We start from the raw sequence: 20,534 nt of genomic DNA on the forward strand, positions 1-20,534 counted from the left end.
GACAGAGAGAGAGAAAGATAGAGACAGAGACAGAGAGAGACAGAGAAAATGACATGCAATAGGAAAACCACAACAGAGCTGAGAGTGGATCATAAACTAATACCTATGGGGAAAGGTGAGATAATTTGGAATATTAAGGGGCAGAGGAAAAAAAGCATGCGTGGTTTATCCATGTACGTAATAGTTATTGAAATCTTATACTGTGTCCAAAGTACTCACTTGGACACCAATGTCACAGCCTTGAATAAGAGAGATGTAGTATCTGTCCTTGCAGAGCTTATGGTCTTTCTGACAAGAGAAAGAGATATTACTACCAGTACTACTAATAATGCTATGAGAATTTGACAAGGATAGTACCGCCTGGAAAAAAAGCAAGGGCTCAAAATCCAGTCTTACAGGCAAGGCAAAGCTTCCCGGAGGATGTGACATCTGACCAGAAGACTAAAGGAGAAGCAGAGTTAGCCAACTGAGATGGGAAAAAGAAGAGCATTTTACCTACTCAAAAAATAGCAAGACATTCAATGTGGCTGATGAAGTAAGCAGGAGCTGCTTTCTGTGGAGGGCTTCCAGACCACATCAAAGTGATTGACATTATCCTATGATCAGTGGGAAACTACTGAAGTTCGTTAAGTCAGTTTTTTAATATGTCATATGTACATGGTAGAAATTTTCCAAGATGCAACAGAGTACACAATAAAAGTATGTCTGACCCTTAGCCATTCAGTTCTCTCATTCCGATCCCTGAGACAACCATGGTTACTAATTTGTGGTGCAGCCTTCCAGAGAGACCCAAGGTCCACATAAGCACATGCACAGGGGTGTGTGGGCTTCTCCTCCAAAGGGTGTCAGCTAGGGAATGAGATGACATGAGTTGCTGAGCAGGATCTTTCTAATGGCAAGGCAGAGGATGGAGTGGAGAGAAGCAAAACTGGAAGTGAGGAGGACACTTTCTTAGTAGTTTGGCTTTCTGTGTCTGTGACAGTCTATTCCAATTGAATATGGACATAGTATGCCAGATTCAAAAACTCTACACGGCTGGGAGTTCCCAACATGGCTCAGTGGTTAATGAACCTAACTAGTATTCATGAGGACATGGGTTCAATCCCTGGCCTTGCTCAGTAGGTTAAGGATTCAGGGTTGCTGTGAGCTATGGTGTAGGTCATAGGCTCAGCTCGGATGCCGAGTTGCTGTGGCTGTGGTGTAGGCTGGTAGCTGCAGCTCTGATTCGACCCCTAGCCTGGGAACTTCCACATGCCACGAGTGCAGCCCTAAAAAGACAAAAACAAAGCAAAACAAAACAAAAAACACAAAAAAAAAACCCTGAAAAACAAAAAACCTCTACATGGGATCTAAATTTCATGCACTCTGGCACTGACCTAGATACCTGCTGAGGAAGGAAAGAAGCTCTCAAGAATAACATCCTCCTTCTCAGCAACTGGGTGGACCTGTGCCATGGGAAATGTAGGAACACACTGGATTACAGAGAAGCATGGCATTTAGACATGCTCATTTTGAGGTGGTTATGATATGTCCGAGTAGAACTGTGGAAGCATCTGTCAGATATGTAAGCCTAGGGCTGAGAAGAGAGGACAAGGCTGGAGATCAAGATTTGGGAGTCCTGCGCACAGAGCAAGTCATTAAAACCACGGTCTTAGACAATGTCACCCAGGGAGAGGGTGCTGGATAAGGAGAGGAAAATTAAGATGAAGCCCTGGGGAACTTCAACATTTAAGGGGCAAGTGAAGAACGGAGACTGAAAAGATCGCTCAGAGACGTAGCAGCAAACTGGAAGAGTGTTGGAAGTAGACAAATGTTGAACTGGGGGTAGCGCCATCTTTTCAACACACCTTCTATATTTGGGGAATCATCATCTCCCCAAGATAAAAGTCACAACTCTTAATTTCCAATGTACTTGATGGATAAAATAAAGGCCTGTAACCCAGGACTGCCAATCAGGGGCACTGACGCCAAACTTCAATTCAGAGGAGAACTCGGGCCTAAGCAAGGCCATGAGATCTTCTAGCAAGCCTGGTGGAGAAGGCATTCAGCACTCAGTGTGGGAGCAGTGGTACAGCTTCTGGAGTCCAGTCCTGGGTGTCAGCAGTGGAAAGTAGGCAGCATTTGTGTGAGTTGTTGTGTGGACACCAAGAGACAGAGGTGGTAGGATTTGCACCAAGATGTGATAGGTGCTGCCTTGGCTTAACATCATTGAAAGCTGTCCTCCCACATATCTTGTGAACCATCTATCTCACAGCCTCCAATATATTCCTTTCCTGCTTAAACTGCCAGAGTGGATTCTATTGTTTGCAACTCTAACCCCTGATCAATACAATGTGCTTTCATGTAGATAAGGTAAATGAGGTTTTGAAGGAGGAAGTGATCAATAGATTTAATTGCTGCCAAGAGGTCAAGCAACATACGGACTGAAAAATATCTGATTTAACATTATAGAAGCTATCAGTGATCTTGGTGAGTGTAATCTGGAGGGGATATGGGATGAAAAATCTAGACTGAAGTGAGTTTAGGAAAGCATCTGGCATGAAGAAATAAAGACAGTGAAAACAAATCACACCTTTAGGTAATCTGACTATAAAAAAAGGAGGGCAATAACACAAAAGCTAGAAGGGTAGGTGGGTTAATGGGGGAACTTAAGCTTATTTAATGCTGATGAGAAGCAGCAACTAGAAAGAAGTGGAAAACCAAATTTGGGAGGCTAATGGATGGAGAATGTTTCCTCTGAAGACAGGAAGAGAGGAGATTTGGCACTAAGATGGACCATTACTCAGAGGAGGCAGGGTGCCTATTCTACTAAGATGAGGGAGAGGAAGAAAGGGTGTGAGAAGCATGTGGATTTATGTAATGAGAGCAGGAGGATGAGGAAGATACTGTTCCTGGTAAAGAAGGTATCTGCTGAGAATAAAAGAAGGAGTAGAGTCAAAACTGGCAGGAAATGGTGAAGGTCTGAAATAATCATTGTGAGAAACGAGACGATGCATTTTACTGAGCTGGGAAGCGCAGTAAAATCACCAACCTGACTGCAGCCCCCAGCGAGGAACCAGGCACACAGAGTTGGACAGATCCACCACCTGACTTTTCTTTTTCTCTTTTTAGGGGTGCAGGTGCGGCATATGGAAGTTTCCAGCCTAGGGATTGAATCTGAGCTACAACTGCTGGCCTACATCACAGTCACAGCAACGTGGGATCGGAGCTGAGTCTGTGACCCACACCATACCTCATGGCAACGCTGGATCCTTAACCCACTGAGGGGGGCCAGGAATTGAACCTGCATCCTTATGGATACCAGTTGGATTCATTTCCACTGAGCCACAACATTAACTCCCCACCATCTGACATTTTTGAAACACTCTGATTCTTACAGTGCATGTTCATAGGCACTATGTGTTCATTCTTACAAAACCCTTGTGACCTAGGCCAAAAAACAGAGTAACTCTCTTTCCTCAGCCAAGGAAACTGTTTGAAGTAGAGAAGTGTCTCACATGTTTACTGTAAGCCAGTTGGTCAGCAAATCTGGAGTAGAATCACTCCATATAACCCACTGTTCCTCCACAATCTGGCCTCTACCTTTGCAGTTTAACCTACTAACACACCTGGACATAAGCCTCCTATTGCAGAAAAACTCCTCTTGTTCTGTCTCTTGGCTTACTCTTCTCTGCCCATCTAAATTGGATTCACTCTTCAAGGCCCACATGAAGTCCCAATTCCTCCACAGTGTCTCTCTAAACTCTTTGGCCACAGGGAGTCCATCTGTCTCTACTTCTGCACTTTTTATCCATGCTTATGCATGGCTAGTTAGTAGCTGTTTTGGCTGAATCCAGCTTGCTTGCAACCGGCTCATTTGAAAGATTGCCTTGTCATGTTGCATTTGAAAATTCATCGAGTTGAACTGCCTCCTTTCCAGGAAGGCAGATTAGTATTTTTCAATATTAAAAACTCCTTTAATAAATAAATATATATTTATTTTGCCAAAAACAAGGGTTTCAGTCATTACAATATCCAAACTGCTGCCCCTTCAGAGTTATTCGATTAATCTAAACATTACATCAGGGCTTTCATGAAAGATATGAAGCCACTCCAATTTCCAATTGTTTGTTTATATATAAATCACTGACTAAATTGCATTGCTAAATTTGACAATTTTCATCAACATTTAATGCTGATTAGGAAGGATGACCCACAACAACTCAGTATAAACAAACATATATGCTCTGCAATTTCAGTCCCATTTATTGCCTGTCACATTCTTATTTAAGGATACCGACGATTTGTAAAAATCTGTTTAGGAGTACACTCTTCATAGTAAAGAAAAATTACTTGAAAGAAATTTAAAATGGAATAAAAAGTAAAAATGAAAATATTCATATATATTATCAAAATCCTAGGGATCTCTTTCATACCATACCAATCAATAAGAGGTGCAATTTAGAACCATAATGTTGAGATTGCCTCTCAACCAACAGTTGATGTGCACCCAGGGTAGAACCAATTTCCTAACTGTCCTTTGTGTCCAAACACATGAGGCTCTTTTTGCTCTGGAATAGTCATTTGCCTAAACCAGCCAAGCCCTCCTCCATATAACTCAAATCTCTCATCCTTTCCTGACATTTAGTTTGTGCCTATCTGCTTCCTGCAATCCACAGCTATTGTTGTCTCCTAAAATCTTATTCCTATTTCTATTCAATTCATAATATTAACAGTGAAACTAACACTAATATTTTTTGCTTTGGCCATGCCATTTCATTTTTCTTCACATATTCACATGTTTTCACAACCGACTCTAAATATAATCTCAGGACCATGGAAACAAAGTTAGATTTATTCTATTTGTACACTTCTTATGTATTTCTAGCTATCCTGTTTTCCTGTCATTAGCCACGCTCAAACTTCCATCTCCTATCTCCAAGGCTTTTTTTTTTTACCTGATGGCCTTGCTGCTCATGATAATTTCATTTTATGTTGGAGTTGTTCTTATTTTTGAAACTAACGACTCCATAAAGAGAGGAAGAGAATTGTAAAAGGAATGCTAATAGTTGTGTTTCACTTCAAGCAAGTGTTTGCTAATTGACTTCAACATTTTTAACAAATTTAACTAGAACATATGACTTGGCTTTCTTGAAAGGCAAGACAGAGCTTGTATTTACAATTTAATCTCTAAGTTATACATGACCTTAAACTTAATGAAGTTGGAAAAAAGACTTTTTCCATCAATTTAAATTTTAAAAATTGTCAATCATGTAATGCTTCACATCTCACTTCAAATGAATTCTTTCCAGGGAGGTGGCTTTTTAAAAAAATTTTATTTAAAGACAAACTGATAAAGCACCACCACTTCAAGTAAGACACCTACAACAACTGATTTTGCTTAATTCTAACCAGACATTCCCCTAATATTAATAAACAAGTACATACACATGTAATTATAAGTATTTTAACTCACTACTGATTTATAGAAAAATAACATGAATCCCTATGGTTACATTTAAAGCCTCACCATATAATTTGCAAAATGAGGACAAACTCTGTAACAAACATTATATATACTCTATAACCAAGAACTGGTTAGAATTATATTCAGATCAGATCAAGTTGCCATAAAGTGGTTTGGTTCTAGAAATAATCCATAGTCAGTTATTACTGAAGTAGCTAAAGATCTCCTTATAAGTAGCTTAAAATATAAGATATTACCACATGGACCCTAAGAGTATTGCTGCCTCAAATTTCCAATAACATAATAATATAATATCTTAGTTCCAAAAATATGTTCCTGTTGCATGAACTGACTGACACACTGGGAGTAATAAACACATGTGTAAAAGACAAGTTCAATGGAAAACTTTTACCAAGGACTTATTTTTCCAGGAAGGCATTTTCAAATACTTCATCTTATTTAACCTCTCCTCCCTCAACAACCCCATGAGACAATTTCTCCTTCTTTAATAGTTGAGGAGATGGAGGCTCGGATATATTCAGTGATTTGCACAAGTTCCCATAATTAGTAAATAGTGGGAGTTAAAATTAAATTAAAATCTTTTCTGTGCAATGTTCTTTCCATACTATCAGAACTGCTCCCATTTGCCAAAAATGAAAAGATTTAGATTTGATCATATAGACATATTACATTTATTGCCTATTAAATCCACAACTTATTATTTAAAAAAAAAATACAGGTAGATGCACATCTAAATCTGCAAAGTATCCATCTAGGTACCAGTATGACTTTTTATCCACAAGGAGTTGTGCAAACACGTATTTGTTCCAATTGACTTTTCAGCATTAACTAGTGACAGTTACAAATGCTTAACACTGGCTGGCAGTAAATATTTCCACCATACTACAAAGCAATGCAATTAGTTGAGAACACTAGGCCAAACAAAACTCAAAATCATACCAGAAATTCAAAAATGTTATAGGCTATGGCTACAAATGTCCTTGGCTGCTAATGAATCTGAGGCCTCCCTTCAACATTCCCCAGTTACTTCTGAGTGTTCCCGGAGTGTTTCTATGGATTCGGGAATAATTCAATACATACCATCACTGCTCACTACCCTGCCTCTGTGCATCATCTAGGCCTTCCCATGTCTTCTGAGTCTCTGCCAAAGCTAGTACATATCCTTGTGTCCCTACTTTTCACCTTAAAAGAAGTTCCCATCCCCAAACTACAAAAATCCTGAGACACCATGGAGCATCTTTTTCAATCTTCACAACATGTTCAGAGCTACTAAAAATCAGAGTGGAGGGGAGTTCTACCTCCTAATTTTGTTTTGTTTTATGGGACTGAGCATTGTTTATGTCCAAATATGAGCATTCATCCCCTTTTCCACCACCACGTATCTCTCCCACCATTCATTGTTAAACCAGCCCTAAGCTCCTGGCAGCCTTTACGATCGATCGATCGATCGTGTCCATAATCCCTCTTCACCTTTGGCATAAAACCAAAAGCCTTCAAGAGAATCAAATAAGCATTGATTAGGGGTTAGCGTCATGTACTTAGTTTAAACCAATCATTCTCTCTTGGGAGCAATTTTGTCCTCCTGGGGAAATCTGGCAATGTCTAGAGACATTTTTGGTTAACATAACTGGAAGTGGGGAGATGGACATAAGTGTGCTACTGGCCTCTAGTAGGTAGAGGCCAGGGATGCTGCTAAACATCCTGTAACACACAGGACAGCCCCTGAGAACAAGGAATTATCCAGTCCAAAATGTCAATAGCACCAAGGTTGAGAAATCCTGGTTTAAACTAACACCACTGTGATACACAGGGATATATGACCACACAGCCTCAGCAGTTCATCTTTCTAGGGAGGACTATATTAACGAAGACTAAAAATAATAACAATTTTTGAAAAATCCTTCCTTAGAAGGATGTCAGTATAGAACTTGTTTAGAATAATCCTTTTAAAACTTTAACATGCATAAAAATCATCTGGAAAGCTTGTAAAAGTACAGACTTGGGGGACCCAACCCAGAATAAAGACTGTGTCCAGGAATCTATTTTTTGTTTGTTCCTTTTCTTTTTGGCTGCCCCAAGACATATGGAATTCTCAGGCCAGGGATCAGATTTGAGCCCCAGTTGTGACCTACGCAGCAGCTCGGGCCACACTGGACCCTTTAACCCACTGTGCAGGCCAGGGATTGAACCTGTGTCCTGGTGCTGTAGAGACACTGCTGATCCTGTTGTGCTACGGCAGGAACTCTTTTTTTTTTTTTTTAACTGCACCCACAGCATGTAGAAGTCTCCGGGCCAGGGACTGCACCCTCACCCTCACTAGAGCAGTAACCTGAGCCAAGCAGTGCCAGTGCTGAGTCCTTAACTGCTAGGATGCCAGGGAACTACCCAGAAATCTGCATTTTTAACAAGCTCTTTGGATGAATTGGATGCAGCTTGAACCTCTGAACTCTGAGTGCTCTAAGAAACTAAGGTGAGAATATGAAATTGTATACCGATGAAAATCAGCTGAGACTGTAAACACTAAAATTCCCCTCCAGTTGAACATTGGCTAGCTACCAAGTCATTAAGATGATAAATTAACAAATTAATACACTCTATGCTTTAAACTAGTGCTCTTCAAAGTTTTATATGCATAGGAATCACCTGGAGATCTCGTTAACATGCAGATCTGATTCAGTAGGTCTGAGGTAAAGTATGAGATTCTGCATTTCTAACCAGCTCCCAGGTGATGGCCTATATTGTGGTCCTTGGAAAAATAATAATGGCTATTAATGAATAATATGATCTTATAAAACAACTGCTCAAAGAGAATAAAACCAGGACTACTTATTTTAACAGCATCATTACAATTCTCATTTCCACTTGTGTCTGGAAAATGGACATAGACTTTAAATGTCACCTCCACTAGAAAGTCAACTCCATGAAAGCAGGGGTGTAACTGGTTTTGCCCATGACTTTCTGACCAGCACCTATTTAAGACCTGACACATAGTCTGTGCTCAACATATATTGCGAATAAATGAATGCTAAACAAAGAATCTCTATACGCATCTAGTGATAGAAGCCAATCATAAATCAAAATCCTAGAAAAGCCTGGAGATCCACCTCAGAGAGGAGAAGACACTTCTTCTTAATTCTGTTTAATAATTAGATATATCATTCATTGATAACCGGTCTGTGATTTCTCCTCCATATAGCATCCAAAGGGATCATGAACTCCTATACTTAAATATGAGTATTTTCTAGGAGTTCCTGTTACAGCACAACAGGATTGAAGGGATCCCTGGAGTGTTAGCACATAGGTTCGATTCCTGCCCTGGCACAGCGGATTGGGGATCCAGTGTTTCCCCAGCTGTGTAGGTCACCCAGGCCTGGGAACTCCATATGCACTGGGGCAGCAAAAAATTTTTTTTAAAAAATATGATTACTTTCTAGAGATGTACATTTGGTGGCGGGGGGGGAATCAGCTGATCATGAAAGTCACACAACTAGGTGTTTTGTTTCAAAAGGATAATATACAGGTTTTATGGGTAGCACTGACTGCTTCTTCAACTTTCTTCGCATGAGAAACTATGCCTACAAAGAAATTTAGAGTATTAGGTTTGATTTAAAATTTTTAAAGTCCTCCCTTTATATTACAGGAGACTATGACTTCAGAGAAAAAAAATGTCCTTTTCCTCTGATTTGAGTAGCTTAAGGTAAACTTAATCCAATTCACAAATGAATGGAAATTGTTTTTGAGTTAGAGAAAAGCTGCAGTATCACAGAGAGTAAATGATGAATAAGCCCAGAACTGCCAATGCAAGTTCACATTTAGCTATGTCACTTGATAAGGATTTTCAGAAGTTTTGCACTAACACTTCTTAATTGGAGAAGGAATGGTTTTCATGAAAATGCAGAACAAAACAAAATATTATTTCCTCAGCATTGTGAACATGTTAAATAGATGTTCTTCAATGCCTAAAAACTAATGTTTCGACATATTGCATTAATGCCGAAAGCTGTTTTATGTGGCAACATTTTCATTAGATTGGAGGAACAGATTATGCCATTAAGAGGCTAGTTCATATCTGGAAACATCATAAATGCTTTTTCTCTTCTCTCTCTCTTTTTTTTAATTTGTAACTATGATGGTTAATTTTGTCAACAACACTAGGCTGTTGGGTGACCAGGTGCTTGACCAAACACTATTCTGGGTGTGTCTATCCATGAGGATATTTCTGAATGAGATTAACATGTGAACTGGTAAGCTGAGTAAAGCAGATGGCTCTCCCTAATATAGGTGGCCCCCATCCAAATGATTGAAGACTTTTTTTTTTTTTTTTTTTTTAAGAACAAAAGCACTGAGTAGGAAGGAAACTTTGCTTGCCTGACTGATGAGCTGGGACACTGGTTCCCTGCCCTTGGACTCAAATATATGCCACTAGCTCTCCTGGTTCTCAGGTCTTTAGACTTGGACTGAAACTACACTATCGACTCTCCTGGGTATCCAGCTTGCTAACTGCAGATCTTGACCCTTCTCAGCCTCCATCATCACATAAGCCAGTTTCTAATAATCTCTCTTCTCCCCTTCTCTCTTTGTGTATGTCCTAACATATGTCCTCTTGGTTCTGTTTTTCTGGAGAATCCTGATTAATACAATCACCTTGTTCCCTTTTTATTTAAGAAACTCTACCATAACACCCAACAAAGAGTGCATCATTAACCACAGTTTTGAAAGGTACAATGCCAGCTAGAATTCCCTAATTATCCCATAGGGCTTGGTCCTCTGGTTTTTTATCCCTACTCTGTTAGTGGGGCTTCCATTAGTTCCAGTGGAGAGCTGTGTGCTGGGTTTTGAATCAGAGAATTTAGTTTATTCTATATCTCTTCTTTCACATCTCTTGGAGCAACTCTTTGAAAAATTCTCTCAGACTGGCTCTATATTCCATAATTAATACTATGTTGGTACTGGCTATGGCATGAATTCATCACTAAATGAATTAGATGTGAAGCTGAGAAAGAAAAAAAAGGAAGGAAAGAAAGAAGGGATGAAAGATGAAAGGGAGGAAGAAGAGAAGGAGGGAAGGAAGGATGGGGGAGGGAGAAGGAAGGCGGGAGGGGAAAGGCAGGAAGGAATGAAAGAGAGCTTGTTTTCTCATTGCTTTCCTGTGTGGATTATTTAGTGTGGTCCCAGCTCATCAGAATTTCTCTAATGCCAACAAGCTGCTTTTCTGATGCACTATAGATCTTTTTTTCCTTTTCAGAAACATTCAATTTTTAAAGCCAGTTAACTGATTTAAAATTTTTTTTTTCTAAAGAAAAACCTACATGGTATCTACTTATAAAAATAAGAATTAGATGAGGTATCTAATAAGTAAATTAAAAGTAGTAGTAAAAGTTAAAAAATACTGGGTTTAAAGATAGGTGACATGAATTTGAACCCTGGGTTTGCTGTTTGCTATCTGAATAAGTGATTTGGGGAAAATCATTTTACTTCCAAGCTCTTCAGTCTTCCCAACCACAAAACAGGAGATTATAATAATGCCTGCATCATAGGACTACTGGATGAAATAAGATATTGTATGTGGAAAGCATTCTAAATGTCTCTAAAGAACAATATGGTTATTCGCTGTTGGTTTTATTTTTTATTATAGCCCTACTGACAAACAATATAGCAGGTAAAAAAAGAATAAAAATAGGAAAAACAGAGAAATAACTTTTTTTTTATTAAGATTTATGCTCACATTATTTTGTACCTGGGCTAGAAGATACTAAAATGCATAACAACAACAACAACAAAGATAGAAGAGGTATCATTAGCCAAAGTAATGAATTAAAAAGCCAGAAATGGGGTGGAAGGAGACAATATTTCCTTTAGTGTGACTGGTAGAAAACAAACCAGATATTTTTGAACTGGATATCTAAACGTAATTGTTTATAGTTCACGTCTGAAGGTGTGCCATGCCTGGTGCTTAGTGGATGCTAAACAAATGTTTATTAAGATTCTAATCTTCACTTTCAATTGGCATTTATTTAAGCACCTTCTACATGCCAAACATTTGACATTCAAGTCAGTTGGTTTGCACACTGTAGCTAGAATTGAAATCTTGGGTGAAAACTTAGAGTGTTCAGTAAAAGCAATGATGGACATGGGGAAATTTCTGGGATGTGTGTGTGCCATTAGCATGCATGTCACTTATCAGTACCAGTGTTAAAAAATGAATAAATTCCTTTCCTTGCACTACTCGAAATAATTTTTAAATAATTTTCCTTTAAATGAATATACATTTTTAAAGGAAAATAACTTTAAAACAACTGAATATCTTGGTAGCTATTAAAATACTTTCTTATACACTATAAGCACAATTTAGTAAATTCGATACTTATCCTGAATATTTTAGAGATGAGGTAGCCTAAAGATGCCCATTTGTTCAGCATGTTTAATTAAGCATTTCAAACCATCAATAAAAAAATGTTTCTTAAACTCTAAGTTGTCTATCTCTATTTTAGAAGTATGGGAGAATTCAAGGAAAATAAACAGTTCATGGCCACAAAACATTTACACCACGGGTGGTAAAAATACATACAAAAATATATGAATCCCTTAATAAACAATATCACACATAATAAAGTACATTACAACTGGACAACTGGATATAAACCAGTTCAGAACGAGGTATTAATTCTTTAGTTAGGTAAAAATCAAAAATAGATTTGAGAAATTAAATCTATATGCATCAAATAAATTTTCAAGGAAAAAAATAAAAAATTAAGCAGCCTAGAGTAATAATTAAATCCTAAATAATTAGACCAAAAGGCAAAATATATTTCTGTCAGATTGTATGCATTTTCAAGCATCGCAAACTGGTGGCTTAAGCAACAGAGATTTATTGTTGCACAATTTTATAGGTTAATAACCCATAATCAAGGTGTCAGAGGGCTGGTGCCTTCTAAGGGCTGAGTAGGACAACTGGTTCCATGCTTTTCACCTCACCTCTGGTACTTTTCCAGAAATCGCTGGGGTTGCTTGGCTTGTAGGTGTATTAACCAAATTTCTGCCTAAATGTAGACATGACATTCTCCCTGTCTGTCAGTATCAAAACGTCCTCTCTTTATAAGGATGACAGGCAGACTGGAGTAGGGTGTACTGCCGTTTTCCAGTATGACTTCATCTTAATTTGCATCTTAACTTCATTAGTTACATTTGCAACGTCCCTATTTCCAAGTAAGCTCACATTCTAAGGAACTACAGGTTAAGACTTTAACATGAATTTTTGAGGGGCACAAATGCTCTCAAATACACCCATGTCCCCATCCCCATTTTTACTCCAAGCCACCACCATCACCTAGTCACAGGTTTCCCACATCCAGTTGTTACCCTCATTCAGCCCGAAACAGAAGTGAATTATTTAAAATACCATCGTGATCGTAGCAGTCCTCTGCTTAAAACTTTTCATTGGCTCACCCTTGTTATTAACATAAAAACCTTAGTCTTTGCTGTGCCCTTCAAGGCCCTGCTTCCCACCATCAATCTCATTAGGCACCTCTGCTTTGTTCTCTGTCTTCCTTCAGTTATTAAAAAGTGCTCCTTTCCACTTCAAGGCTTTGAGACATGGTGACTCCTCCACCTAGGAAATTCCCTTTTTTCCTACACTTACTTCTACGCATAGCTGATTTTTACTCAATCTTCAGATCTCAGAGAAAAAACTCTTTTATTCAAGCACTACCATCCATCTAGATCAGAACCCCTGTTAATCTATTTCTCTTTCAGGCCACTTGCCACATGTGCAATTAAATGCTTTTTAGTGCAATGATCTTCCTTGCCTGAGAAAATATCAGTCATGTGTACCTTATTTACTGCTTTACCTTGAGCCTAGCCTGGAACAAAGTAGGTATTCAAAAAATATTTGTCAAACGAATAAATGAACTCAAATTTCTCTAGTGCTACTGAGGTGGGGATGCAAGGAGAGCTCAATATTCTCAAATCAATCCATGTGATAAACCATACTAACAAACTGAAGAGTAAAAATTATATGAGCATCTCATTAGATGCAGACAAATCTTATGACAAAATTCAACATGCATTATGATAAAAACTCAACAAAGTCAGTAAAGAGGGAATATACTGCAACATAATAAAGGCCATATGTGACAAAACGCAGTTAACATAAACTTGATGGTGAAAAGCTGAAAACTTTTCTTCTAAGATCAAGAATAAGACAGGAAACCCACTATTGTTGCTTTTATTCAACATAGTATTGAATGGCCTAGCCATAGCAATCAGACAAAAAAAAAAAAAAAAGAGAGAGAGAGAGAGAGATAAAAGATATCCAAATTGGAAAGGAAGAAGTAAAACTTTTAATATTTTCAGACGACACTATACTATATATACAAAATTCTAAAGATCCCACAAAGAATTCTCTCTCTCTCTCTCTCTCTTTTTTTTTTTAGGGCCTCACACCCATGGCATATGGAGGTTCCAGGCTAGGGGTCAAGTCAGAGCTGTAGTTGCCAGACTATAATACAGCCACAGTAATGCCAGATCCGAGTCACATCTGCAACCTACACCACAGCTCACAGCAATGCCAGATCCTTAATCCACTGAGAAAGGCCAGGGATCGAACATGTATCTTCATGGATACTAGTCAGGTTCATTGCCACTAAACCACAACAGGAACTCCAAAAAATTCTTAAACTAATAAATTCAGTAAAGTTTCAGGATGCAAAATTACCACACAGGAATCTGTTGTGTTTCTATACACACAAAAAAATAACTACCAGAAAGAGAAATTAAGAAAAAAAAAAAAAATCCCATTTAAATTGCATCAGAAAGAATAAAATATCCAGGAATAAATCTAGCCAAGGAGGTGAAAGACCTGTACTCGGTAAAGTTTAAGACATGATGAAAAACACTGAAGATGACACAAAAATAAATGGAAAATTGCTAGATGTTGTTAAAATAACCATACTTCCCAAGGCAATCTACAGTTTTAGTGCAATCCCTATCAAAATACCAATGACATTTTTCATAGAACTAGAAAAAGTAATTCTAAAATTTGTATGGAAACACAAAAGACCCTGAATTTCCAAAGTGATCTTGAAAAAGAAAAAAGCTAGAGGAATCATGCTGCCTAATTTCAAACAATACTACAAAGCTATGGTCATCAAAACAGCATGGTACTGACACAAAAACAGACAAATATATAAGTAAGTGGAACAGAACAGAAAGTCCAGAAATGTAATCACACTTATGTGGTCAGTTAATCTATGAAAAACGAAGCAAAAATCACAAAAGGAAAAGACAGCCTCTTCATTACATGGTGTTGGGGAAATTGGACAGCTACATGTAAAAGAATCATACTGGACCACTTTCTCACACCATACACAAAAATAAACTCAAAAACAGATTAAAGATTTAAATGTAATTCCTGAATCCATAAAACTCTTAGAGGAAAACAAGGCAGTACAGTCTTTGACATCAGTGTTAGAAATATTTGTTAGGGGTTTGTATCCGTAGGCAAGAACATACAAATGGAACTGCATCAAACTAAAAAGCTTTTATAAAGAAATGGAAACTATCAACAAAATGAAAAGGTAGTCTACTTAATGGGAGAAGAAAGCTGCAAAAGATATATCTAATAAGAAGTTAGTATCCAAAAATATACAAAGAACTCATAACAACTCAACATCAAGAAAACAAACAACCCAATTAAAAATGGGCAGAATATCTAAATAAACATTTTTCTAAAGAAGACATACAGATGACCAAGACACATGAAAAAATGCTCAACATCACTAGTCACCAGGGAAATGGAAATCAAAACTACAGTGAGATACCACCTCATACCAGTCATATGACTATCCTCAAAAAGACAACAAAGGTGTTAGTAAAGGTGTGGATAAACAGGAAAGTTTGTGCATTGTTGGTGGGAATCTAAATTGGTAGAGTCACTATGGAAAACAGTATGGATGTCCCTCAAAAACTTAAAAATAGAACTACCAGAAGATCCAGCAATTCCATCAAAGAAAACAAAAACACTAATTCAAAAAAATATATGCACCTCTATGTTCACTGAAACATTACTCACAATAGCCAAGATATGGAAGCATCCTAGGTGCCCACTACTACATGAAAGAATATAGAAGATGTGGTAATCAATGGAATATTACTCTACCATAAAAAGAAAGAAATCTTGCATTTGTGACAACATGGATTGACCAAGAGGGTATTATGCTAATTGAAATAAGTCAGACAAATAAATAGAAATACCCAATAGTTTAACTTATATGTAGAAACTACAGAACAAAACAAAGGATCAAACACAACAAAATAGACTCATTGATACTGAGAACAAACTGGTGGGTGCCAAGGAGAAGGGGCTTGGGGAATGAGTGAAGTAAGTGAGGGATATTAAGAGGTACAAACCTCCAGTTACAAAACAAGTAAGCATTGGGATGTAATAGATAGCATAGATAATATAGTTAATAATATTATAATAACTTGCATGGCGACAGATGGTAACTAGACTTATCATGGTGATCATTTTGTAATGTATCAAAATATTGAATCACCATGTTATATATCTGAAACTAATATAATATGTTAAGTCAATTTTATTTCAATATAAAATTCTTAAAGTTAGTAATAACAATAACAAAATGAAAAAGAAAGCCAAATTTGATCAGAACACTGATCAATTAACTGTAGAACCTGTTAATACAAATAAAAAATATAGTAGAAGGATTCATGTATGAGAAATTCAAGATCCCTATAATAAACCAACAAACTTTTCCATCATTAACTTTTAAAGATTATATCCTTAAATGACAAATAACATAATAAACTTTACAAACCATTTTTCAGTGTGATGCATTCAGAATGGAAAACAGCTGCCATTTTGTACTACAGTTAAACATGTAGATAAAAACAGTGATCTAATCTTTAAAATTAAATCACTTTTCAACAGGTTGCACTGATTAGTAATTTAATCTAAATTTTCAGCCCCTTCCTTTGAATTCTTTCCTTTCTCAATAAATGGCAACATCATCCATGAGTTGCTCAAAATCAAAACTTTGACCCCCACTTCGTCACTGCTGAATTCTCCTCCACAATGAACTATCTGCAAGCATTGTTGGCTCTACTTGCAAAACATACCATGAATACACTCCTTCTCTTGAACTCTCTTATCATTTTCTTAAATCAGGCCATCAACATCTTTTTTTTTTTTTTTTTTTTTGTCTTTTCTAGGGCCGCACTCATGGCATATGGAGGTTCCCAGGCCAGGGGTCTAATCAGAGCTGTAGCAGCCAGCCTATCACAGCAATGTAGGATCCGAGCCACGTCTGCAACCTACACCACAGCTCACGATAACGCCGAATCCTTCACCCACTAAGCAAGGCAAGGTATCGAACCCACAACCTCATGGTTACTAGTCAGATTCGCTAACCACTGCACTACAACGGGAACTCCAGGCCATCAACATCTTTGCCTGGTCTTCCTCAATAGCGCAACTGGTCTTCCTGTCTATATTTCTATGTTCTCCACCACATCCAACCCCATCCAATATGTTCATCTAACATAACTTCAGCCAGTTCTTTTTTTAACACAAGTTTGTGCATATCACTCCCCTACTAGATGACTCTAAAATACCTAGAGCCTGCCTCCCCATCTTACCTCACCTCTACCTAATTCTCCAACTGCTTCTTAACTGACTTATCTGCTCCATCAGTTATCCTCCTTTCTGTTTCCAGAACATCCAAGCTAGTCACCACGTACAGTCTCTCTACTTACTATTCCTTGTAGTTGGAATGCCCTGTTCCAGTTCTTCCCATGCTCCTTTCTTAACATCAAGTCTCAAGTCACCTGTCAAGCCTCTCCCAACCCCAGCACCAGAGGCTTTCCCTGACCATCTCATCTAAATTAATCCCCAATAAATCTCTAACACATTAGTCTGTTTCATTTTCATCCTATTACTACTACTACTTTAAATTACCTTCTCTAAGTTACCCACTTTTTCTCTGTCTTTTCCCTGGAATGCAAGCTCCTGAACACAGAAACCTTATCAATCTTATTCCTCATTTATTAACCAGTGCCTAGAAAAGTGCTTGATACACAGTTGGTGCTCACTAAATATATACTACAAGACAATATCATTAACAACAACAGAAATGAAGCAGCTCAAAATATAAATACTGATTACAAAGCTAAGACTCAAAAAGATATATGAATTTGTATCATGTAATTTCATATTATATACACATTAACAAGATCAGGGGGACTTAATATATATTAGACATCTCAAATATTAATGCAATTACATTATTTTGCCTGATAGGTTTAAATTAGTTTCTAATACAAACCCTTTCAAAATATGGAATTTTATTTACTTATTTATTTATTTTTACTTTTCACAGCCGCACCTGAAGCATACGGAAATTCACAGCCATAGCAATGTGGGATGTGAGCTGCATCTGTGAACTACACCACAGCTCATGGCAATGCTGGATCCTTAACCCACTAAGCCAGGCTAGGGATCAAACACACACCCTCATGGATACTAGTCCGGCTCGCTACCACTGAGCCACAATAGAAGCTTCCTCAAAAGGAGGAATTTTAAATAAATCCGCACTACAAATGGGGAAGGGAAGCAATATTTCTTTCCTTTGGCAAAAATGGAATGGTCTGCTTAGGAGTAAATCTGAAGCATTTCAAGGAAGAGACTGGGAAAAACAATCACTTTAAAAAATGAATACCTTTTTTAAGATAGAGAAAATCTATTGAAAGCTAAAGGAACCAATAGAAATTGGTTTCCCAAGGGCCAATAAATTAGCATACATAGCTAAACATGATCTCTAAAAAAAAGATGGCACATCCTTTTTTTTCTTTTTTTTTTTATTAAGGTATACTTGATTTACAGTGTTGTGTCAATTTCTGTTGTACAGCATAGTGACCGTTCATACATATATATACATTCTTTTTCTCATACTATCTCTCTTCATGGTCTGTCCCAAGAGAGTGGATATAGTTCCCTGGGCTGTACAGTGGGTGATGGCACATTCTTGACATTTGGAAAAGGTAAGTTTACAACCATCCAAATGCCCAAATACCACTGTATTAGTGTTTTTACTTGCAAGACCTGCTAGCTAGTCACATAATTAATGAGAATGTTTCAAATCTGGGCCTCAGGGAAATTATAAATTACTATGTCTTGTGGACTTCTAAGGTTTTCATGAATAGTCAAAGCCATAGTATTTGTGAGTGTCCGGGGCCTCCTCACTGTATTTGGACTATTTCAATGAGATAATAAATTACCCTGAATATAGTCAAGATTTTCAAAATAACTAGGAAACTATTTATACCACTGGAGCAATTTACTAAATACCACAGAGCATGAATGCAACCACTGAGATTACTGAGAGGAGCAAACAAAAATAGCAGTGGGCACTTTATCTTCCTGATAATTGACTGCCTTTGTTATACAACATTGTCGGCAAAAATCTGACTACAGTTCTAACTTCAAGCCACAGTAATCATGTCAATATGGGTGCTATCTGAATATCTAATTATGAAAAAAAGAAGGCAATTTCACAGTGGAAGTATTGTCCTAATTCAAGAAACCCAGCCATAATAACTTATTAGTCTGACATATAGCAGATAGCTGGAAAACTTTAATTTGAAAGATAATTATTTTTAGCTGATTAATATGCTTCAAATTAAATTCACTGCTGTTAATGGGCCCATCAACTTGACAACCTGGGAAATTAATAAATTTTGCAAGCAGTAATCCCAGGGAATTATACAGCCAAGCTACACATCATTACGAGGATTACCTTCACAGTAGGCATTGTCTTCTCGAAGAGCTCTAAAGCCATCTCGACAGCTACAAACAGCCCTGTCATTCAGATTTCGGCAGACAGAATTCTCCATGCAGTTATGCCTTTCAGAACAAAAGTCATAACCTACAAGAAAAAAGAAACTTATTACGATAAATGAAATTATGACAAAGCCAAAAACTTTGTCTCATTGACATCTTCTTGGATTTAGAAGCTGTAGTTCCCTGATTTTTTAAGTGTATAGCTTCATCCAGTGTTTACAGAACCACATGCTATGTGTACTAAAAAGTTTTTTTGTATGTGTTTAACTCAACTCCTACTTGAGGTTAATTCTATGTCTCCTTTGTTTCTGACTTGATAAATGCTATCTTTAGTCCCTAATATTATAATTACAGCCCTACAAACAAATATCAGAAAAAAAGAAAGATTCTTGGAGTGCAAAATGAAGATTTACAATATAACACAGTGAGGAAGGAGAGTGATCTGAGAATTAGTGACTGAACATTACCAATGACTATAAGTTATACAGATCAAGCCAGATAAGATGTGCAAGTTGTGTGTTTAAGAAATGAAACTGATGACCTGGCATCCTTAAAAAAAAACCCACAAAACTCTATAAACTTGTGGAAAAAAAAGAAAATCACATCACTTTAATTTTATTCCAGAAATCTCTAAGATGATGTATGTTCATTCAAAACAACCCCCCAAAATTTGAATGAATTACATAGATTTCACAGATTCCAGAGTCTTTATGAGAGGAAAGAAAAACTGAACATTTTATAAACGGTGACACTAATCACATGTAATTTCTCAGATCTCTTTTTCTTGTGTGAATCCCTTGTTCAAAGATCATCTAAGATGCTGAGATGAAAAGCTTGAACACTGGAATCCCTATTTAAGACAAATCATATATGCTTATACCTCATTCACACAATTTTGAAATTGCCTGATGTATAACTTTCCTATCTGCTTTTACATTGTCTAATCAATTACTATTCCACTATGTGCAAAAGAGAAGAGGTTTAGAATATATTCCATGTAGCTCAGAATAAACTCATCTGCTTACAGGCAAGAAAAGACACTTACCTGAGCAAATCATGAAGACAGAAGTTCTACACTGGCTCATCTTATTGGTTATCAATTACCACAGAACTCTACGATTCAGTGAAAGTGTGAACTAAACTATACCATAAACAGTAGGTATACTCTGGTACGGCACAGGGATTGATGTCCTTTCCAACTGGTTTGTACCC

General features: G+C 37.4%; 1 protein-coding gene across 1 annotated transcript in view; it reads right to left on the bottom strand.

Moving 5' to 3' along the window:
* NELL2 (neural EGFL like 2) overlaps positions 1-20,534 on the bottom strand; it is a 332,233-nt gene that overhangs the window by 163,113 nt on the left and 148,586 nt on the right. The window contains 1 exon segment of the mRNA XM_021092577.1: positions 19,279-19,407. Coding sequence (XP_020948236.1) covers positions 19,279-19,407 — 129 coding nt within the window.

Source organism: Sus scrofa, chromosome 5, assembly GCF_000003025.6.
Source record: "Sus scrofa isolate TJ Tabasco breed Duroc chromosome 5, Sscrofa11.1, whole genome shotgun sequence".
NCBI classification, from domain to species: Eukaryota; Metazoa; Chordata; class Mammalia; order Artiodactyla; family Suidae; genus Sus; species Sus scrofa.